At 49.4% G+C, this 20,777-nt stretch overlaps 4 protein-coding genes and 1 non-coding gene across 6 annotated transcripts; 1 reads left to right on the forward strand and 4 right to left on the reverse strand.

The window, feature by feature from the left end:
• Nucleotides 1-3,609: 3,609 nt before the first annotated feature.
• Nucleotides 3,610-6,585, reverse strand: LOC127771323 (beta-fructofuranosidase, insoluble isoenzyme 6). The gene is made up of 6 exons (XM_052297213.1): nucleotides 6,402-6,585; nucleotides 6,248-6,256; nucleotides 5,243-6,135; nucleotides 4,739-5,142; nucleotides 4,509-4,602; nucleotides 3,610-4,428 (listed from the first exon to the last, which is right to left on the reverse strand). The coding sequence occupies exons 1-6, from the start codon at nucleotides 6,553-6,555 to the stop codon at nucleotides 4,192-4,194; spliced, it is 1,791 nt and encodes a 596-aa protein (XP_052153173.1). The 5' UTR covers nucleotides 6,556-6,585; the 3' UTR covers nucleotides 3,610-4,191.
• Nucleotides 6,586-7,181: 596 nt separating this feature from the next.
• LOC127771651 (beta-fructofuranosidase, insoluble isoenzyme 5) lies at nucleotides 7,182-9,697 on the reverse strand. Of its 2 annotated transcripts, none has more exons than XM_052297577.1 (6): nucleotides 9,598-9,697; nucleotides 9,459-9,467; nucleotides 8,332-9,206; nucleotides 7,840-8,243; nucleotides 7,642-7,735; nucleotides 7,182-7,564 (listed from the first exon to the last, which is right to left on the reverse strand). In XM_052297577.1, the coding sequence occupies exons 1-6, from the start codon at nucleotides 9,677-9,679 to the stop codon at nucleotides 7,352-7,354; spliced, it is 1,677 nt and encodes a 558-aa protein (XP_052153537.1). In that variant the 5' UTR covers nucleotides 9,680-9,697; the 3' UTR covers nucleotides 7,182-7,351. The 2 variants fall into 2 exon arrangements, with proteins under 2 accessions (XP_052153537.1, XP_052153536.1); XM_052297576.1 differs by having other exon boundaries at nucleotides 9,408-9,467.
• Nucleotides 9,698-10,458: 761 nt separating this feature from the next.
• On the forward strand, nucleotides 10,459-12,935 carry LOC127770964 (uncharacterized). The gene is made up of 3 exons (XM_052296724.1): nucleotides 10,459-10,702; nucleotides 10,851-10,924; nucleotides 12,670-12,935. The coding sequence occupies exons 1-3, from the start codon at nucleotides 10,459-10,461 to the stop codon at nucleotides 12,715-12,717; spliced, it is 366 nt and encodes a 121-aa protein (XP_052152684.1). The 3' UTR covers nucleotides 12,718-12,935.
• A 467-nt stretch (nucleotides 12,936-13,402) lies between these two features.
• Nucleotides 13,403-18,338, reverse strand: LOC127771652 (indole-3-acetate O-methyltransferase 1). The gene is made up of 3 exons (XM_052297578.1): nucleotides 18,139-18,338; nucleotides 15,558-15,715; nucleotides 13,403-14,740 (listed from the first exon to the last, which is right to left on the reverse strand). Exons 2-3 carry the CDS (start codon nucleotides 15,699-15,701, stop codon nucleotides 13,649-13,651), a joined length of 1,236 nt encoding a protein of 411 aa, XP_052153538.1. The 5' UTR covers nucleotides 15,702-15,715; nucleotides 18,139-18,338; the 3' UTR covers nucleotides 13,403-13,648.
• Nucleotides 18,339-20,183: 1,845 nt separating this feature from the next.
• Nucleotides 20,184-20,302, reverse strand: LOC127772385 (U5 spliceosomal RNA). Its single transcript, XR_008017376.1, has one exon. It is a non-coding gene; the product is annotated as a U5 spliceosomal RNA (small nuclear RNA).
• Between the last annotated feature and the right edge of the window lie 475 nt (nucleotides 20,303-20,777).

Genomic DNA, 20,777 nt, shown 5'->3' on the forward strand with positions numbered 1-20,777 from the left:
GCCAGCGTGGGCAACGGCTGGGCTTGTAGTGTAGCTTTCCTCTAACTGACGCATCCAGGCAAGGGTGGGCGTGATGGAGCGGGGCGGGCCCTACGACGGCCTCTGTCGCTTCCGGATTCACCTAGGCACGAGAGGGGACTGCCCGCTGCCTTGCGAGGAGTGGGGATGAAACCTGAGGTGTGGTGTGCTTGGTTAGAGGGGGTTATGCGAAGGGTCCTGTCACGGCCTCTTTCCGGTATGTCGTGGTGGCATGTCAGCGCACGGAAACGTGTCGTGGGGCTGTGTCTTGTGGGTACAGTTGTACACCTCTGATCAGAGTAAAACTATTCGAATAGCCGTGCCCGCGGTTATGGGCGGTCAACCAGATTCACTGTGATTAGTCTCACCCTAGTTTAGTCTATTGAAATTGGATAGTATAGGTGGATGGTTGGGCCTGTCGCAACGTGGTATAGCGTTGGACAGTGGATGATTAATATTGATTAATTATTATGACTGTTTTCTTCTTTAAACTTCTGTTTATAAATGCTCGCTTTATGCAAATGAACCACTCTAGCTCTCCTTTGATAATTCCCTGCATCATACCCCTATTCCGGTATGACTTGCTGAGTACAGTGGGTAGTACTCAGTCTTGCTCTATTTTTCCCAACCCCAGAGTACGAGTATGTGTCAGATGGAGGTTTCTCCGAGGAGTAGGCTTCGTCCGTGCCGTCGAGGATGCCTGTGGAGTGGTGTTCCCGCTGCAGTTCTAGTCAAGGCTTAGCTCCTGTTGTCTTTCGTTTTTCCGCTGCATTTATGTAAGACGTTTATGATGTTTGTAAGACGTGGATCTGAATGTCAACATTGTCGTTTGTGTACCCCGGCCGGTCCTGGATGGGGATTTTAATGCACATTCTGCTTGGAATTCTATTCGGGAATTTCTGTGCGTGACAGCTGACAATGCAACACACATAGACATATATATAAGTTAGCAAAACACCTTTGAAATTATGAATTTCTTTGGTGAGTTGGTTAGCATCATGTGATCCTTTCACTCTACAGGTTTGGGTTCGGATCACACAGAGCCCATTTTTTTCCTCCTTTTGAAAATATTCCTTTGTTTTATACTTTTTTTTCACTTCTGTTCTCAAAATTTCCTATAGCTCTTATAATGAAAACTTTTGTTTTATATTTTCCCCTTCATTTAGAACTTGTAGTTCAATTAATTAATACTCCCTCCGTTTCAAAATGTTTGACACTGTTGACTTTTTAGCACGTGTTTGACCGTTTGTCTTATTAAAAAAATTGTGAAATATGTAAAACCATATGTGTACATGAAAGTATATTTAACAATGAATGAAATGATATGAAAAGAATAAATAATTACTTAAATTTTTTAAATAAAACGAATGGTTAAACACGTACTTAAAAAGTCAACGGTGTCAAACATTTTGAAATTGAGGGAGTATTAGTGTTTCATTCCATAGAATTCCATGGAAGTTGGCCCCTTCTTGAATTTGTTTCAAGCTCCGCCGCTGATCGCCATAATTCTTCCTGGACGTTTATAGAGAAACTACAACACGAAAAATCTGCAAACACCTGTCAATCTGCAGCGCCTCGGGTAGATCCTCCTGTTTTTATTTGGAAAATATCATTTGATGTAGGCCAAGGATAGGTTGCATGTCTCAAGCTGTTGGTTGGTGAAGCCCATAGGCCGTGACGGTTGAAGAAAATGTTTGTGTTAGTTTGTCAAAATGTTCTTAACACCAAAATCTAATTAAGTTATAGAAGCATTATCAATATTTTGTCAACATATACATATGTGATGTAGGCAAGTCTGGATAGCAAGGTACCCTTCCGCCCAATAAAAAAAAACAACATCTCTAAGGGAGGCCTAATCCGTTTCCTAAAAGTTAAATTTTGGGAATTAAGGGTAAAACCAACCCTTCAACGGGTTTCCAAAGGAGGTTCCAATATTTAGGCATATCCAAAATCCAACCAAATAGGAGCTAGTTTTGGGTACCTCTACACACTCCCAATTAAAGAAAAATCAATTTAGGAGGACCCACCAGTGATGACATGGAAGATTTTAAAGTTTTCTTTGGAATCACGTATTGGGATACTCTTGGAGATGAGGGTGATTTTTTAGCCCGATATCTTTTGGGATACTCCCAATACAAGACATCTCTTGGAGATGCTCTAGGATTGTTTTTTTTTTAAAGAGTAGAACTACCTTTTCTGTTTCAAATTACTCATCGTTCTAAGTTTGTCTTAAGTCAAATATTTTAATCTTTGACCATCCAAGGCAGTATAGATGGTAGTTTTGTCCCCAAAGCAGTATAGTTGGTAGTTTTGTCTGACGTGACAGTTTGACACATATCAACAGTGTTGAGTTAGTGTGGGTCCCACATATCAAGGCCTCGTCACCTATCTCCCTTCCTCCCCCTTGTTCCCATCTCAACGGCCACCACAGTCCCGTTGTTGGAGGAGCCGGAGGAGGCCGACTGCGGTGCCAATGGTGGTTGGGACATCTGGCGGTGGGGGGTTCATGATAGGCGGAGGTGATCATATCGTGGTTGGAGCATGAAAGAGATAGCATATGTGAAGTATTCTTGTTAGATCTTCTTGGCTTCCTTCTCAGTCTAGTCCATCAGTGAGATTTCGCACTCGGCCTTGGAGAGCCTCTCCAACAACCGGCTCTCCATATGAGAATGCTTCTTCGGCATGGGAGCTCGATGAGGCTGGTTAGTGCAGAGCTCGAGAAGGTGCTCGCCACGCCATCCCTAAGCCACCGCCGTTACTTCAATCGGGAAGATGCAGAAAAGGGGGAGAGTGGTGAGGAGAAGGCCCGTGATGGGCGGTGAGGAGGCCGGCGGCCGACGGCGGGTGGTGAGGAGGACGGTCGGCTGGCGGAATCCACCAACAGGGATCCAACGGGACACTGGCGACAGTCCCTTACCCACATGCAGCAACTCCCATCCCAAGGGCCGCCGCTGCCCAAGGTCGGGACGGGACGAGGGGCGGTGATGACTGGGTCCAAGATCTACACCAAATCAGGATGGGAAGTTGCTGCGTCGTTATTGTCCTCCTCACCTCCAGATCTACACACAGATCGAAACGTCCGACAGCGGCGCACGGCCGTGGCGATGAGGGAAAGAGGAAGAGGTTGCCGTGAGCCTCTACCCGCCAACCGCCGTGAGCCTCCTTCGTCAGCCCCACCGTTCTCCCCGCTGGCTGCCGCCCTCAGCCGTCGAGCCTGCACCCGCCGTGCACCTCTCCACCGTCCTCTCTCGACGACCGCCGCGAGCCTCTCCCACTGAAATGGTTGCTCGTCGCTGGCCACCTCTCCCGTTGGCTACTAAGGTGGAGGCCTGGAGAGAAATGAGAAGAGAGGGAAGACGGTGAACTTAATTGATACGTGGGCCTACACTGACTCAGCGGCGCTGACCCAAGTCAAATTGCCACGTCGTACAAAACCACCGACTATACTACCTTAGGAGTTAGGACCTATATTGTATTGGTTTTGGTATTTCAGGGACCGTTGTATCAAAAACGTTTTTGTTAAAGAATGAAAATCGAATTCGTTGTCAAGTTAAAGGACCTTAGATGAACTTATTCCTTTGCTACCTGATTTAGATCGATGAGCCCATACATTGCACCCGGTCTCGCCGTCCCGGTGAGGATTGACAGGTCGCCGAGGCACGATCAATGCTCGCCATCTCCAACACAAGTACACAACACATCCTTGCGATTCCGCCTATCGATCACACGCAGCCGGCAACCCAACACCTATCTGTTATCCTGTTCCCAACTGAAGTCACTACTCACAGCAGGCCGCTCGCGCGCGTCCACCTCATCCGCGCCCGGTAGAAACACACTGCGTCCAATCAATGGCTATTTCCTATCAGAAGTTCAGAATGAATGGCCATCGTGCATGCTGGAGTAAACAGAGTACTCCCTCCGTTTCAAAATGTTTGACGCTGTTGACTTTTTATCACATGTTTGACCGTTCGTCTTATTCAAAAAATTTAAGTAATTATTAATTCTTTTCCTATCATTTGATTCATTGTTAAATATATTTTTATATAGGCATATAATTTTACATATCTCATAAAAGTTTTTGAATAAGACGAACGGTCAAACATGTGCTAAAAAGTCAACGGTGTCAAACATTTCGAAACGGAGGGAGTACTATAGAGCATATGCCAGCAACTATTACTGCACTTGAGCAGCACATACAGGACCACCATACGAAATCAGCCCGTCGTCTCCAGCATTGACACTAGCCGTCGCGAGCTCCCATGCCTCCAGCTTGGACACCTTCACCGCATCTGACGCATTGTTGAACACGTACAGGTGGCTGCTCCCCGTTGCTACATGTTCAGGGTACACTCGAGCCGTCATGCACGTCCGCCCCCCACCGCCAAAACTCTCCACGATCGAATGATCGATCTGCCCAATTCGTCAGGTCGAGCATGTTATCAGTGCCAAATGTTTGTCAGGTGAGCGCTCAAAATGTGAAGTGAACTCACCAGGGTTCGAAGCGATATAGCCCTGTCCTTCTCTATGTCTATGTCCACGAATCCTCCGTGGGATGGCTTGTACACCCCTGCTCTTGAAGTTGACCTGTACAAATAGAAAATTGGCCCAAGAACAGACATGAGATCTCGACTAAACGTTTCAGCCTTCAGGCGGCCTGGCCCAAAATACGGGGATTTCTCCTAGCCCAGCCCGAGTAAGATGTCAGTTTTTTTACACTTACCGTGTCAGGTCCGTGCACAAGAGGACCGTGTACCCGTGCGAGAGCCTGAACACCCTGAAGAAAACGGCGGTGCGCTCGCGCAGGTCGCCGGATGCCATGACGAGCAGCCCGAACGGGCCGATTCCGCCGTGCACCGCCGCGCCATTCTCCCCGCACAGCGCGTCGGGGTCACGCAAATGGTCGGGGTCGAGGCGGTCGGCGCCCGCGAGGCTCGCGATCTCGAACGCGACCTCCACGTCCGCCTGCGAGCCCGCGATGCCGCCGATCTCGCGCAGCCCGCCCGCCTCCACCTCGTTTCCGCCGAGCAGAACGCCGCGTTTCCGCCTCAGCGTCTCGATCTCCTCCACCGGCCACTGCACCAGCTGCCTCCCGCCCTCGTCCAGCCACACCGCCCGCGGAAACGACTGCATAAAACAGATCGCACGATCGAGCCAGTGAGCACTGAGCACACAGGTTGCGATTTGCGTTGCCATTGTATATGTTGATCGTGACGGGCGCGCTGACCTGAAGGCCGGACCAGCCCTTGGCGACGTCGTCGGCCTCGCTGTCGGACTCGTTCACCCACGCCCACAGCACGCGCCGTTTCTTGCCCGCGTCGTAGAACGTCTTGGACGCGTACAGGTGGCCGTGGTCGATCCGCCGCCACCGCCGGTAGTCGTCGCCGTGGGCTTCCAGGTCCTCCGGCGGCACGGTGAACGTGTCGTCCGCGTCGTCGTACCGGCCGACCATGTAGTAGTCCTCGAGGGTGTCCGGCATGCTGACCTTGAGGACGTGCCTCACGCCGGCTCCGGCGCCGCCGCTCGCCGACGCGTCGAGGTCGAGCCCGTCCTCGCCGTGCTCGGCGACGGGGAACAGGTCGGGGCACTCGGCCATGACCGCGTCCCGCGAGGCATGCAGCGGCGCCGCGTTGCGCTCCCACCGCAGGAAGTCGGCGCTCCGGTACACGAGCGTCGCGCCCACGCCGTCGGCCACGGCGGAGATGGCGAACCGCCACAGGCCGTCGCGGCCGAGCCAGGCGGTGGTGGGGTCCCGGAAATTGTCCGGCGAGACGTCGGCGGGGACAGGGATGACCGGGTTGTACCCGGGCTTGGTCCACTCGCGGAGGACCGGGTCGCGAGGGTTCTTGGGGAACGCGACGTTCTGGACCTGCCGGCGGCGGGCGTCGATGCCGGAGTACATGATGACGGGCACGCCGTCGGGGAGGATGGTGACTGACCCCGACGCGCAACCATTGGCGTCAAATGGCGCTGTGGGATTGAGCGCGTTGTCGAGGGCGGCCCAGTTCACGAGGTCGCCGGAGACGGAGTGCCCCCAGGAGAGGTTGCCGACGTCCCAGAGCGCGCCGTGCGGGTTGTACTGGTAGAAGAGGTGGTACATGCCATTGTAGTACACAGGCCCTGATCATATTAAGAACAACCTAATGGTCACTACGCCCTAATTAAGGTACAAATTACCATGGATTGAAGAAGACAGAAATATGAGCAGAGTATCAGTAAAAAAAACACGTACCATTCGGATCTAATTGGTTTCATCCGTTCCCACATGGTTCAGTTCATCCAGATATATCCAAATGAAAATACAGTATACACTATCAGAGTACGGGAATTGATAGTATTTTTGGGCAAGAATTCACAGAAACTCAGAGAGGTAATTGCATACGCACCGTTCTGCCAGTTCTTGGCGGGTTGGAAGTGGTACGCCGTTCGGTCACGGTGGCCGTTTGCAGCGCAAACCGGAGGAGAGGAGGAGGAGGAGAAAACAAGGCAAAAATGGACGGCGATGGCAAAGACGGAGAGGGGCAATCCAGCCAACGCCATGGCCGAACAGTAGAGTGAAGCAGCAGCTAGCAAAACTATCAAACAAAACAGTAGAGTTTGCAAATTTGAGAAGACTTACAAGTCTCCGAGTTTAATACATGTTAATTAAGCACCTGCCACCATGTGCGCACTAATGTTTTCTTAATCACTGATGACCATTAGGTCATATAAAATGCGACGATATTTGTACGTAAGCATGCGGACCAACCTGTGATCGGTGCTAATCAGATCAGCTCTGCTGAGTAATTCAATATTTGTTTACTTCGGTGCATCAACCTACCACCATTGTCTTTTGACTAAACCTTGGCTGTCACAATTCACAAGAGATCCATTTGCCTCTGCTGCACTCGATCGATCAAGCGGCTTCTTTTGCAGGTGATTAGAATTTTCAGAGCCAAATGAAAGATTAACAATTCTTCGCTTGGCTTATCCTTATAAATAGAGTGGTAAGCCTACGGAAAAAACTCTGTATATAACATCTTTTTCCTGTTTTTACGGGTAAGTATCTTCTCTCCTACTATATTCAATGAAATTGGTGTTAGTGTCGGTTCGTTTAAAAACTTAAGAGTAATATAATCTACAATAGCAACATCCATCACTGTGTGAACTTGAGAACCGATCAAACATTTGTAACATACAACCTTTATTTTATCCTGGGAATAAGGCAATAAACCTCCAGACAGGCAGGCTATGGCCTTGAAGGTCGTGTGACTGATGAATGATAAATGATAAAATCGATCGGCCACAGCACAGTAACCATTGATCGAACTAGCCAAGCCATGCATACTAAGACGTTTCAGCTACGCGTTATTGCGTCCAATGCATCTGCAGAGTTCACGGTCGCCGTGGCCATCTCCCACGCCTCGAGCTTGGACACATTCACCGTGCCTGACCCATTGTTGAACACGTACAGGTGACTGCTGCTTGTTGCTGCGTGCTCAGGGTATACCCGGGTTGTGATGCACGCTCGGCCACCGCCTCCGAAGCTCTCAATCACCGAGTGGTCAATCTGAATTTTCGTTCGATTTCAGTTCATGCGCATGGTTTACGTACTGAAGAACTAAGATTTTAGTGACAGAATTTTACCAGTGTTCTGAGTGATATGCTCTTGTCCTTCTGTATGTCCACATCAACGAATCCTCCGTAAGCGTCCTTGTACACATCTGCTTTTGTCGATGACCTACAAGTATGCAATTTCAGCGAAAATTGTGCAAAAATTGGTAATCGTTTGGGTCACAAATTTTAAGTTTTAATTGGCTTGGAGGAGTTTCAACTTTCAATTACCTTGTGAGGTCAGTGCACATGAAGACCTTGTACTTTCCATGGTGTTTGAACACTCTGAAGAAGACGGCGGTTTGCTCCTGCAGGTCGCCGGAGGCCATGACGATGAGCCCGAACGGGCCGACGCCGCCGTGCGCGGAGGCGGCGCCCTTGTCCTTGCACAGCTTGTGGGGATCCAGCCAGTCGGGATCGAAGCTCTCGGCCTCGTCCTCCAGGTTCGGGATCTCGAACACCACCTCGACGTCGGCCTGGGAGCTCGCGACGCCGACGATCTCGTGCAGGCCGCCGGCCTTCACCTCCGTGCCCTGCAGCCCGACACGCTTCGTCCTTAGCGTCTCGATCTCGTCGACGGGCCACTGCAGCAGCTGCTTCCCGTCGCCGTCCAGCCACACCTTCCTCGGGAACGCCTGCACGGCAGCTCAAGATATTCAGTTCGTCGCCGAATCAGATCGATGGCGACGTCGCCGGCGTGCATGGTGGCGAGCGGGAGGTGACCTGGACGCCGGCCCAGCCCTTGGCGACGTCGTCGGCCTTGCTGTCGTACTCGTTGACCCACAGCCACTGCACACGCCGATTCCTGCGCGCGTCGAAGAACGACTTGGCGGCGTACGCCTGGCCGTAGTCGAGGCAGCGCCATCTCCGGCAGTTGTCGCCGCGGTCAGGCTCCTCCGGCGAGAAGGTGTCCCCCTCGTCGTCGTACCGCCCCACCATGTAGAAGTCCTGGTGCGTGTCGAACTCGCTGAGCTTGAGCACGTGCTTCACGCCGGTGCCGGCGCCGTTCGCCGACGTGTCGAGGCCGTCGGTGCCGTGCTCCGCCACCGGGAAGAAGTCCGGGCACTCCAGGACGGGGACGGCCGCCGACGAGTGCATCGGCGCGGCGTTCCGCTCCCAGCGGAGGAAGTCGGCGCTCCGGTACACCAGGGCGGAGCCGGCGCCGGCGACCTCGGCGGCGACGACCATCCTCCACAGGCCGTCCCGGCCGAGCCACGCCGTCGTCGGGTCGCGGAAGTTGTTGTTGACGACGTCGGCGGGGAAGGCGATGATCGGGTTGCAGCTGGGCTTCTCCCACTCGCGGAGGAGCGGGTCGAGCGGGTTCTTGGCGAACGCCACGTTCTGCACCTGCACCCCGCCGGCGTCCCTGCCGGTGTAGAGGAAGGCGGGGCGGCCGCCGGGGAGGACGGTGGCGGAGCCCGACCAGCATCCGTTGACGTCGAACGGGTCGGTGGGGTCGATCGCCGTGCCGAGGAAGGCCCAGTTCACGAGGTCGCCGGAGACGGAGTGGCCCCAGGAGAGCTTGCCGGTGTCCCAGAGCGGGCCGTGCGGGTTGTACTGGTAGAAGAAATGGTACAAACCGTTGTGGTACAGAGGCCCTGCCATTTCAACGGAAAATTACTGCAATTACTGGGCAATTATGCTAATCATAAACAAGACTACCTGATGATTGGCAATGATCATCCAAACTTTATTGTGTATGGTAAAATATGCTTAATTATGTGGACTAATACCTTTCGATTACAGGTTTTTAAGCTCACAAGAGTGAAGAGTTCGTGCATGGACTCATTCTAACTTACTGAATAATGGAAGAAAAGAAAATGACGGAGGAGGAAGAAGGGGCATCGTACCATTTGGATCTGTTCAGTTTCGGCAGCGGCAGTGTCCATCCAAGTTCAGAGATCCAAACACGATTTGACAAACAAGTTATAAACTTTGCCGTGATTGAAACAGCCAATGATAGAACAATAAGTGCAAGGTGTACATTACCATTCTGCCAGAACTTGGCAGGCTGGAAGTGGTAGGCAGTTCTGCCATCGTGCAGCTGCAGCTTTCCGTTCACAGGGCACATTGGAGAAGATGAACAGGACGAGAATTTGCATTACTATGGACGAATGACGTTTATATATAGGAGCCAAAAGTTGGATAAAACCCTTTTTTTTATTGACCAAGTTGCACAAGACTGCAAAATTATTGCCGTCCAGGTCTCCAAAGTTTAATACTTTTGTAGAAGACTTTGCCTTGTCATTATGATAGCACTCCGTCGTTTTCTATTTAGTGCTTACACCTTATCGATTAGATGGCAGCTAATCAGACATATCCTGAGCAACTCGGGAGTAGTTTGCTTCGGAGGAACTCAACATCTCGTTTACTTCGACGAAATTTCAACTGCAGTAATCAACAAAGAAATAGTTATCTATGACGCAGTGACTCAGCTCTTGTACACAGTCTAATGGCCTCTATCTGTAGGCACAAGATGTCTATTGGAAGTGTATACAGTCATTGATTTTTTTTCTTCTTTTGTTCTGAAAACTGCGTATGCCTAAATTTGATCGTGTACTACATTTTTGCATGATATTTAGCTCATTGTACAAGGTTTTGTTCTGAAGCTAAATATCATGCCAACCAACCATGATATCATGCCAAGAATTGTTAACTTTGGCCGATTCCACTCTTCCAAATGACTTCTTTAGGACTTTAGGAATAACAAATGAACCCAAGTTTTCCCCATATATACGGTTAGTAACTCCCTGAAATAAAAATCATCTTGCAAGTGTTGGGCTGGATTCCGGCCCAAAACGAGTTGCTGCACGGCCCAACGTCTATAGATATTTCTGCCCATTACTGCCGATGTGGACTCTATTCAGGCCAAAGAAAAAAGAAAAAAAAATTCCAAAGCCCCGCAACGCTGAGCAGAGAGAGGAAGAGGAAGAGGAAGAGGAAGAGGAAGAAGGCATCATGGCGACGGCGAAGGCAGCCACGGCGCCCCCCACCCACCGCGCGTCGTCGCCGGCGGCGGCGTCCCCGCCGTACCCCAGCGCCGCCAGGATCGCCGACTCCGACTGCTTCCCCCAGTACACCGCCTCCCTGAAGTGTATGATGCATCCGTCCTAATCTTGATCTAACTACCCCATCTCCTCGCCGCCTCCTTGACCCCCTTCGCAGTCATCATACTATGTGGAGAGCTCGGATTTTCACGCGTGTGTGGTTGATCTCTGATTCTGTTCGTGTTGGTTCTTCAGGTTTGGAGGCCAACCAAGACAAGAGCAAGTGCCAGCAGCAGTTCGACGACTATAAGGAGTGCAAAAAGAGAGAGGTATTGCTATTATCCTATTTTCCCCTAATCTGTCTAAAGTAAATAGTGATGGTACTGTATGATTTACGACCCCAATCGATTGTGCAAGACAATATGTTTTGTTTTCTGTTCTTGTTGACGGTTTTTTGTCTGGCCACATGCCTTAAGCACTTTTGGTGGATCCTAAATTATAACTTTTGGCACAGTTTGGCCAAAGATGACCCTGATTACCTTACCGGTGGCATTGGCATATTCACCATATTGTCCTGTTCGTGTATGATAATTCCCCTCTACTGTCATCATGTCATGTGGTGCTAATATTAGTGACTATATATGCTCTTCATGTTCCTACATGATCAGTGGCGGAGCCAGAATAAAATTATAGTGGGGGCTACTCAGCCTTTTGGACCTTCTAACAATCTTAGATAAGGTCTATTTTAGCCCCCTTGCAATAGATATATGGATTTAAATTTTAGGGGGTCTTAATGGGGACACTAATGATTCATTAGGGGGTAGGGGGGGTCTACCCCCCAGCCCCCACGCTGACTCCGCCACTGTACATGATATTGAAAAAAACAAAACTATTCAGGAAATTGTGTAGATGTAGAATGGCTCGGTATACAGCAAGAATTAGGATGTGCTTACCCAAAGGGCAGCGCGACATGGTGTGCCACACCTTCATTCAGTTCACCAACAAGTACATTGTTGAGCGTCCCTGACTCCATGGGTGTACCATTGTTAATCCTTCAAACAAACATTAGTAGTTATTGTTTCACCAGAAAAACGCTTGGAAACTGTTTCTGTTTAGAGTTTAATTTTATGGCCCTCTTTTATCACTGTGATTGCTTTTGTTCTTATCCTATCTTACCAATGCTCTTGTCTGTTAATTTTCCTCCTTCCATGTGCTGATAAAAATCCGAGGCCATTATATAAGATTTCCATAGACTAGTAAGCACTATTGACTTGATCTACACTTCCTTTCTCCTCAGGTATAACCAATTGTTTGCACCGTAGAAGTAGATATTTACAGTAGTCAGTTATTGAACCCATTACGAACTCACCATAAATTATTGCCTCTAGGTGGCCTGAATATTTTATCATCTTATGCCTGTCTATCTGAACCTTCAGACTCTCCATCTTCCCCATCTTCCTGAGTTAAACCTTTTTTTTTCTGATTCCAAAGCGCCCTCAATGTGCAATTTTAGTGCTTGTATAAAAAACATCACTTTCACCTAGAATTTCTCTGTGATGTGTTCTTGTTTGTGATGGAATATTTGCCAGAACACATGAACAACAATCTGCTACATCAGAATTGTTAGTTGATAATTGAACTCCTGTTACATCTCTCTCAAACACATTAGCTGATTCAGTAGTAATATTTGAGTCTGAAAAATACCTATGTAGAGAAGCGATAATGGCGTACAGGTTTAAATATTTGATACATAATCTTGGGCCTCGGCCTCTGGTCCCAGTGCCCATGACAAATCTATTCAAGTAAAAACTGGTATATGATCTTTACGTGCAAGTTGCGAGCAAAGTTAACTTGACTATATATCATAAATATATTCAGATGCTGGGATGAGCTTTATTTGCAAGAATGTTTTTATTTATCTGGACTAATGCCTATCAAAATTTTTCTTTATATCATAAACAAGAATGACCAAGGAGTTCTATATATGCTTGATCAATGATCACAACATTTTACTTCTCATACTATTTCCTCCAGTTGAGTATGCTTCATTTCCTTTGTATTTTATTATTAACAGAGGGAGGCTCGGCTTGAACGAAACAAGGGTCGGTCATTATTTGGTTGAGCAGTACAGAGGACCGATGTGCGATAAGATGTTAGTCTGAAGCACGTGAACGGATGACTTTTATTTCCTGATGTTCCTTTAGCTTGTGAAGTTAGAAACAGTAGAGAATTCTCTGCCTCTCCGGGTTCAGTGTGAAATGTAAGGTTTGAGACGATAATTTACTGTTTGGTCGTGACCAAATTTCCCAAATAAATGGTATTTCCAGAACGATTGCATAATCCTGGATCTTTGACCCACATATTTTGCTGTATAGTCACAGAACTCCCCAACACACCATACAATACATGTACAGTGCCAAGCGAGACTGCGAGAGGGTACAGCAATTGCTTCTTCCGTAGAATATTTTTGCTGATTTTTTTTTTCACTTACAGAATTTCCCTATGTGAATCATATTTGCGTAGTTGCGTTTAACCATGGAATCAAGCGATCTGTTTCAAATACGCACGCTCACTAGTACTCCGTTCCGCTTCATATTATAAGTTGTTCCGCTTCATATTATAAGTTGTTCGATTTTTTTTCTTGATCTAAGTTTTCTTTTAGGTTTGATGAAGTTTATAAAAAAAATAGCAATATTTATAATATCAAATAAGTTTTATTAAATTTAACATTGAATATATTTAGATAATATGTTTGTTTTATATTGAAAGTGTTACTATATTTTTTCTAAAAACTTGATCATATTGAAAGTGTTACTATATTTTTTCTAAAAACTTGATCAAACTTAAACAAATTTAACTAAAAAATAATCAAACGAGCTATAATATAAAAGAGAGGGAATACAACTACAAATCACTGTGCACGTGGACGTGCGGTACAAACGTACACGTAGAACTCGTTTCATTGGAAGCCAAGGAAATGAAAGAAAGCTGCAGCAAATTCGTGTGCAACCACTCAAAACGGGTTCACCGAACCTACTACTATGCGGATGCTGCTATACGCATCCGTTTGCGATGCTGTTATGGCGCGAGAGCGAGCAAACCACGTGGAAGAAGTGCATCTTCTCCACGAGCTCCCTCGCGTGCCTCGCCGCGCGCCGCTCCAGCCGCTCGAACAGCTGCGCGCCGCGGCGCTCGCCGATGTGCGCGTCCACGAGCACCCCGGCCACGGCCTTGCAGCTGTTCGCCATGGCGCGGCCGACCTCCGCCGCGTCGTCCGGCCGGTCCACCACCAGCGGACTCCCTCCCCTCACCAGCTCGAGCCTGTCGATCGCGAACGCGCCGTCCGCGCGCACGACGTCGCGGAACTCCTGCAGGCTCGGCGCGTACACCGGGATGTTGAAGCTGTCCCTCTTCTCCCCCTCGACCACGCCCTCCTGGACGAGATCGTCCCACGCGTCCTGGAAGTGCGTGCCGAAGAGGAGGCCGGCGCCGCCTTGGTCGGCCGGGTCGCCGGAGCTCCGGCCGAGGCAGGCGAGGAACATGGCGCCGCCGCGCTTCATCTCGCGCGCCCGCGAACGCAGGAAGCGGGCGAGGTCGGCCTGGAACTGGCGCTTGTACGCGGCGGCGACGGCCTCCGTGGCGCGGTGGACGAACACCCGCCCGCCATTGTACGCCGGCGACGCGCTGTCACCGACCTCCTCCGGCACCTGCGAGAGCCAGTGCAAAGAGAAGGTGGAGGTGAACACGTCGATGGACTCGCCGGGGAAGAGGCGCCCGTAGAACGTCCCGGGGACGCCGGCCGCGTGGTACGGCCGCGTCGCCGTCGCCGCGCCTTCGCCCGCGGCGAGGCACCCCTCGAGGCTGCCGGCCACCGGCGCGAGGAGCGGCGGGAGCAGCTGGAACAGCGTGTTGAAGTCGTTGCTGGGGAGGTCGGAGAAGAAGACCTGGAACTCGGGGGCGTCGCGGCCGCGGGACTCGTACGCCTCGGAGACGCAGCGGACGATGACGTCGACGATGAAGAGGCTGTTGCTGCCGCAGGAGCAACCCAGGTCGGCCGCCGTGAAGAGCTTGTCGCTGGACGAACGTTCCATCATCGCGTCCAGTGTCTCCTCCAGAAAGTGAAGCATGCGCCGGGCGTGCAGAGCCTATTTATAGCCAGTTTACAGGTTAAAAACTGACGCTATCAATTCTTAACCTGTATTATAGTAACTACCATGCATTTACTTGTACAGTAAAGTAGGACTAAATATTGGATGGCTAGCTACATCTGATATCTTGTGCAGGACAAAAACACTCGTCGTTTTGCACACATCTTCAGAAAATTTTTGAGTTTTTGTACTTGTAAAAAAAAATTGTTGCAGTAACTGAAAGCCATATTCAATATATTAAACACAAGTGTTAGACGATTGAAACATCCACATGATCATTTCATAGAGCACAAGGGTTCAGTTCAGATCCTAACTTTTTCTTTGCTAAATGTATAGTTAAGAGGAGTGGATTCTAATCCCTCGAGGGGATATCCCCTCGTATACATTTTTCTTCTAAATTCGATGCTAATAGTTGTGAAAAATTCTAAAAAAATTGATAATGTAGAGTATAATGATACCTACTAGTCCACCAAAATTCATGTTCAAATTCGATCTACACATCGAGAAACAAAAAAGACAAATTTAGATATAAACAATACGCTACTATTCATACGCTGAATTTGTCTTTTTTTATATCTCGACGTGTGTGAGTTGAGTTTGGACTTAAGATTTTGTGAAGTTGTATATATGTGTTGTATGAATGTTGTCAATTTTTTTCAGAATTTTTCATAACCGTTTAGATGGTTTTTGAGCAAACGAGAGAACATCCCCTCGAGCGATTAGAATAGTTTCCCTAGTTAAGATCCCAGTGATTCATTTCACAGGATTTGCCCCTGCTTTCTGTAAAGCTCGTGTTTGGAAACGTCGTACGTACCTGAGCTTGGGAGTTGTTGAGATAGCTGCCATCGCCGTTCCCTCCCTTCATGCAAAGCATGCTCGCCAGCTTCTTCATCCGAGGAGCTGCTGCTGCAGATACAGTGACGTTCTCTCCCTTCACTGACGCCATGGCCATTGTCATGGTGATTATGGCGACTTGTGTGCAAAAACAGAATTAGTCAAACGGATTAGTTCTTAACTCAATGCAGAGGCTCTATTCAGAAGAGATGGATATGGGCAGTGTGCCAGTGTGGAGTGGAGTGTGAAGCATGGTGGTCTCCATGCATATTTATACAGGAAGTTTAACAGTTAGTTTGCTTAGTCTGATCAAGTATGGGATGATGATAAGCATATTGCATATAAAAATGGTGCTATCAGCAATGCGACCTTTTAACGATATTCGAATGCGACAAGTGACTAACACGCATTACTTTATGCCCTTGCACAATTTTCGATTAATTATTAATCAGAGTCCATGTGACCCCAAAAGTAACGGCCGATTGTCATTTTGTCCAGTGAAAAGGCAGGAGATACTGATTTTGTTAGGTGGCTAAGCTATACTGTTTGTCTCGTTGATGCATGATGCATGCTTAGCTCCTTAGTGTTTGGTTACAAGGATGGGATGGGTTGTAACGAACCCACTTTTAGAGGTGTTTAGTTTAGAGGTGAGTGGGATGGGTTGGTCCCCTGGAGAAGAATATTTCTCTCAGATCCAGGACCAACCGATCCGGCCAAATGTGGCGGATGAACTCGTCCCACCTGGGATGAGCGAACGGCGTGACTCGCCCTCAGGAGACGGCGGACTCGAGCGAAGCAAACGGCTCGGGCGATGGCGGCGGGCTCAGCAATGGTGGCAGCGGGGGCCTCGGCGATGGTGGATCCCGTGGTGGGGATGGCGGCGGCGGCGGCGGATTCGGCGATGGGGACGGGTGCGGCGGCGGATCCGGAGGCGGGGGACTCGGCGACAGCGGATCCACCCGCCCGTCCGTCGTCGCGCTCCTATGCCCGCCTACGGGGCCTAACGGCGACACGGCCACAGGAGGCGAAGGAGAGGGAGAGGGAGCCAAGGGAGGAGAGGAGGAGGCGCTTGCCACTGGCGGCGGCTGCTGTGGTGGAGAGGGAGGTCAGGGCAGAGGCGGCGACGGCGGCCATGGTTGCTCTGCCTGCTCACGCCTCTCCTCCGCCTTCTTGTTGCCAGGTTGTAGTCGCGCTCCTTCGCCCGGCCGGCCGTCATCGGTGGTTGCAAACGGCGTCCATCCCATCCCTCTCTAGTCCCTTCAACCAAATAAGAAAAAAACTGGGATGCGTCCTATTCTACAAACCAAACACACGAGTGGAATCGTCCCAACCCTAAAATCAGGGATGGTTTTATCCCATCCCAACCCTAATTTCCTGTAGAAGTCTGATAATCTTTTGCATATGGGAGAAAAGAAAATGTAGCTTCTAATCACATATAAGTTGTGCTCGTCAAAAGAGTGTAATTAAATTAATCTTTGATACGACTATAATAACAAATTTTCATAATGAATAGATCATATTAAACCTTGATTCACGGTCTAATAGCCGGCCTAGCTAGCAAGCTAGCGACGACATGAAAACGAGCCTAGTAGTGTATGCACAAGCCTAACATAGCTAGGTCAAGTCGTTCCCGGACCCCGTTGCCATGTTGTGTAGTTCTACAAGTTTGAAGCCCATGCTACATGAAACTGCGTGCAGCTTGCATGTGATTACTTGTACTACGATCAAGCCCTGAGACCTGAATATGGCATCCAATAATATGTGTCGCCAGATTGACCAGCAAGTTAGGGAATCAAACAAGGCTCATAATCTGTTTGATTGAAACAATGACACCAATCACATTACGAGGCAAGATATGTTTTTGCCTGAACGCATCAGGATTTCTATGGACAATAAGCATTCGGTCGGTTGGTGCTCCTGCACACCTATATATAGGGAACATGGAGACATTCTTTATCAGCATGGGTGACTGACATCTAATTCTCTATGTACCTGTATCTTTCTGCCTTGACTAGCATCTATTTGATGAATCATAGCTTCGATTCGTAGCCTGGCCCATTTGTCTAGTTCTCGTTCTTTTCACTCTTACAGTCTCACCATGGCAGCTTAATTAATTGGGTTTTTTGTTGTTATCCAATTATATATCATGATAAGGGCTTCAAGTCAGAACAGATTGGTCTTGACCAAGAGAACGCTGCCTTGCACATGCACCTTAGTAACTGATCACTTAAGAAATAAGGATCATTATTGGACCTAGCACACGGCGCTATATAATGGATAGCCATCCAATCTATCTATAGGCTGCTAGGATCAAATTCGGAAATCTGTAGCAGCAATCGTATACAGTTTTTAACTAGTTATGTGCATTTGTTTTGAGGAATTGTTCCCGCAGATGAATAGACCAGATCATCATGCATACTGCTAGGTGGAAGGAAGAGTTGAGATCAGATTACTGTACTATGTCATGGTATGCGCATGCGCGTTCGGGACTCCAGTGTTTGTAGGGGAGCATTTCGTCGAGCAGCTGGTGAGCGGGGAGAGGTAGGGGAGGAATGACTTACCGATGAGTCGGAGAGTCGGAGGTCGAGGTTAACGGCACGCACGAAGCGGATACCCTGGGAGTGCTCCTCCACCGTGCATAGCGTGGCCGGCGTGGCGAGAACGCGGCAGCGGCACCGTCTCCGGCAGGAGCGCGGCCACCACATGCCGCCTCCGGCGGCGGCGTTCTACGCTCAGAGCTGACCGTACGATCGCAGTTAGACGGGTCAGATCGGTCCGGAAAAGAAGTGCCACGAGAATTTTGCAAAAGAGACCCTAGCACTGTGACTTATGCCCAAACGTGCACCAAATGGTAGGGATCCGATTCAGGTCGATCTTAAACCGTCCGATCGGAGTTGGGCGGATCAGATCGATGGGAGAGATCCTAAAATTGGGCCTTCTTGGGCCGTTTCTGTTTGACACGCCGAGCCCCATCTCGCCTCAAGCTAATCTGGACCGCGCAAGACATGTCGAACGGTCGTAACAGGTCCGACGGGGTCGGGGTTTTTAACTCCGAACGCCACGTTCGTAGCAAAAACGCCGCCACCGCGTCATGGCTAGCCTCGCCGGAGCGCCGCCTCGTCCTCGCCGTCCCCAGCTCCCCGCTCCTTCCTCCTCTTTAGCCACGACGCCACTGCACGCACCAACGGCAGATTCCAGATGAATCTTCTTCCCTTTGGCCATCACCTTCTGACAAGTGACAACAATGGTGGAAGAGGCAATTTCATCGACACATTATCTAAAAGCATCTCCAACAGTCTCTTCATTCCACTCTCCAAACCAAAATTTAGCCATTCTAATAAAAAAAAACTTACTCCAACAGTCTCTCTAACCGAATTTAGCCATCCGGCTGGCCAAAACCCTCTCTTCACTAGCCAAATTTGGCAGACTATTTGGCTGGCCAATAGTGGGCCCCACACAGCCCATCCTCCATCCCACACGGCAACCGAGCACGAGGAGGCATGGCCGCATCGGAAGGAGCTCGAGCACGGGGAAGAGCACGGCAGCCGCCGGCCCTCGCGCGGCGCGGCCCGCCGCCTCCGCTCGCCGCCTCTGCCGGCCCCCCTACGCGGCGCGGCCCGCCGCCTCCCCTCGCCGCAGCTGTCGGCCCCCACCGCGCCCACCACCGCTGTCCCCTCGCCGCTTCGCCGCCGCCGCCGCCTGTATCCTGCGAACGTGAGAAAAGAGGAAGAGGGGAAGGAAAGGGAGAAAGAAGAAGGGAGAGGCTGACATATGGGTCCCGGTGTCATAGAGTCAAAGTAGAGAGAATAGATGGAGAGATTGTTGAAGTGAACAGTTAGTTTGACTAGCCAAATCAGATGGAGAGTTGGCTATATGGGTATTTAGATAGTTCGATTTGGAGAGGTTGTTAGAGATGCTCTAATGTAGCCCTTGTCTAGACTCTGGAGATAAAAAAAAGTGGATGAACAATTAATTAGATGCATCGTGATGTGAACCAAGATGTCATTATGTCAGGACCAAGTTACCTCGTTGAGATATGAACTGCACCTTTTGAGTGCAGAAGAGCCCACTTCCTGCAGTGACAAGGAGACTGATCTCCTGGTGTCATCTCGACTTAAAGCATGCATTGAGCTGCATATGTCTTTGTACTTACTACTAAAAAACTACGCTGTCTACCCACAAACAGATCAGTTTGCTCTGGACTGTGGATCAGTATTAGCCAACATTAGTGTAGTCACAGCGGATTTTGACTCTAACTTCAGTTTTGCAGGCCTCATTCTGATTCCATCAGACAGACGGTTTTGTCTACTTTCAGTTTTGCAAGCCTCATTCTGACTCCATCAGACAGATGGTCTTGTTTTGAGGACTGATCACCACCCGAAGCAAAACCTCCATTCGCCTCTGCACCAGCAAATCGGGACGCCATCAGCGAGTTGTGAATTTGGATACAATTCTGATCGACATATCGTGAGAGTAAAACAATTCTGATATCACGTGACAGCGTGAGCAACTGCAAAGGCCCTTCGTAGGCTTCAATTTAGGTGACCAGACATAAAAAAAAAGGAAAAATAAAAATAAGTTTAATTTCATTTTGATAATTGTTGGGGTTCTCCTTATATAGAAAATCCCCTCAAAAAATTAGAGTATGCTGCTATTTGCAGCGAGCACACGGTATTCTTTAGTAAAAGGCGAAAGAATAGTTCGCTCTGTGCCCACTGCGCAGCTGCCTGTTTTTAAACGGCGGCCTTGGCTCTTGTTTTATACTGTTCCCAGTATCGTTCCGCATCCAAAGCAGCGGTATGGGACTAATCACTGGTTGCGCGACTCTTTCCCGTGGTGCCGTGTGCTATCCGTGGATTCGGGCCAGGCAAGATACAAAACGGCGCAGCGTGCATGGCCCAGGCAGCCCAACGATGCTGGGCTGGTGACGCCGCTGGGCAAGAGAGAGGAATAAGTTCACTTAGTGACCCTCAAAAGTGATCAAAATCTAATCCGTAACCCTAAACTACAAAACCAGATATCTCGACCCTCAAACTCTTAAAACCGGTGCAATTTGACTCCCTTGACGGTTTTAGAGGACGGTTTTGCTGACGTGGCGGCTACGTGGCGGTATTGACCGGGTCTCCTTTACACGTGGCGTTGACATGGCGTTTAGGTGGCATTTAGAATTAAAAATATGTGTGGGACCCATTTGTCATTG

Source organism: Oryza glaberrima, chromosome 4 (genome assembly GCF_000147395.1).
Source record: "Oryza glaberrima chromosome 4, OglaRS2, whole genome shotgun sequence".
NCBI classification, from domain to species: Eukaryota; Viridiplantae; Streptophyta; class Magnoliopsida; order Poales; family Poaceae; genus Oryza; species Oryza glaberrima.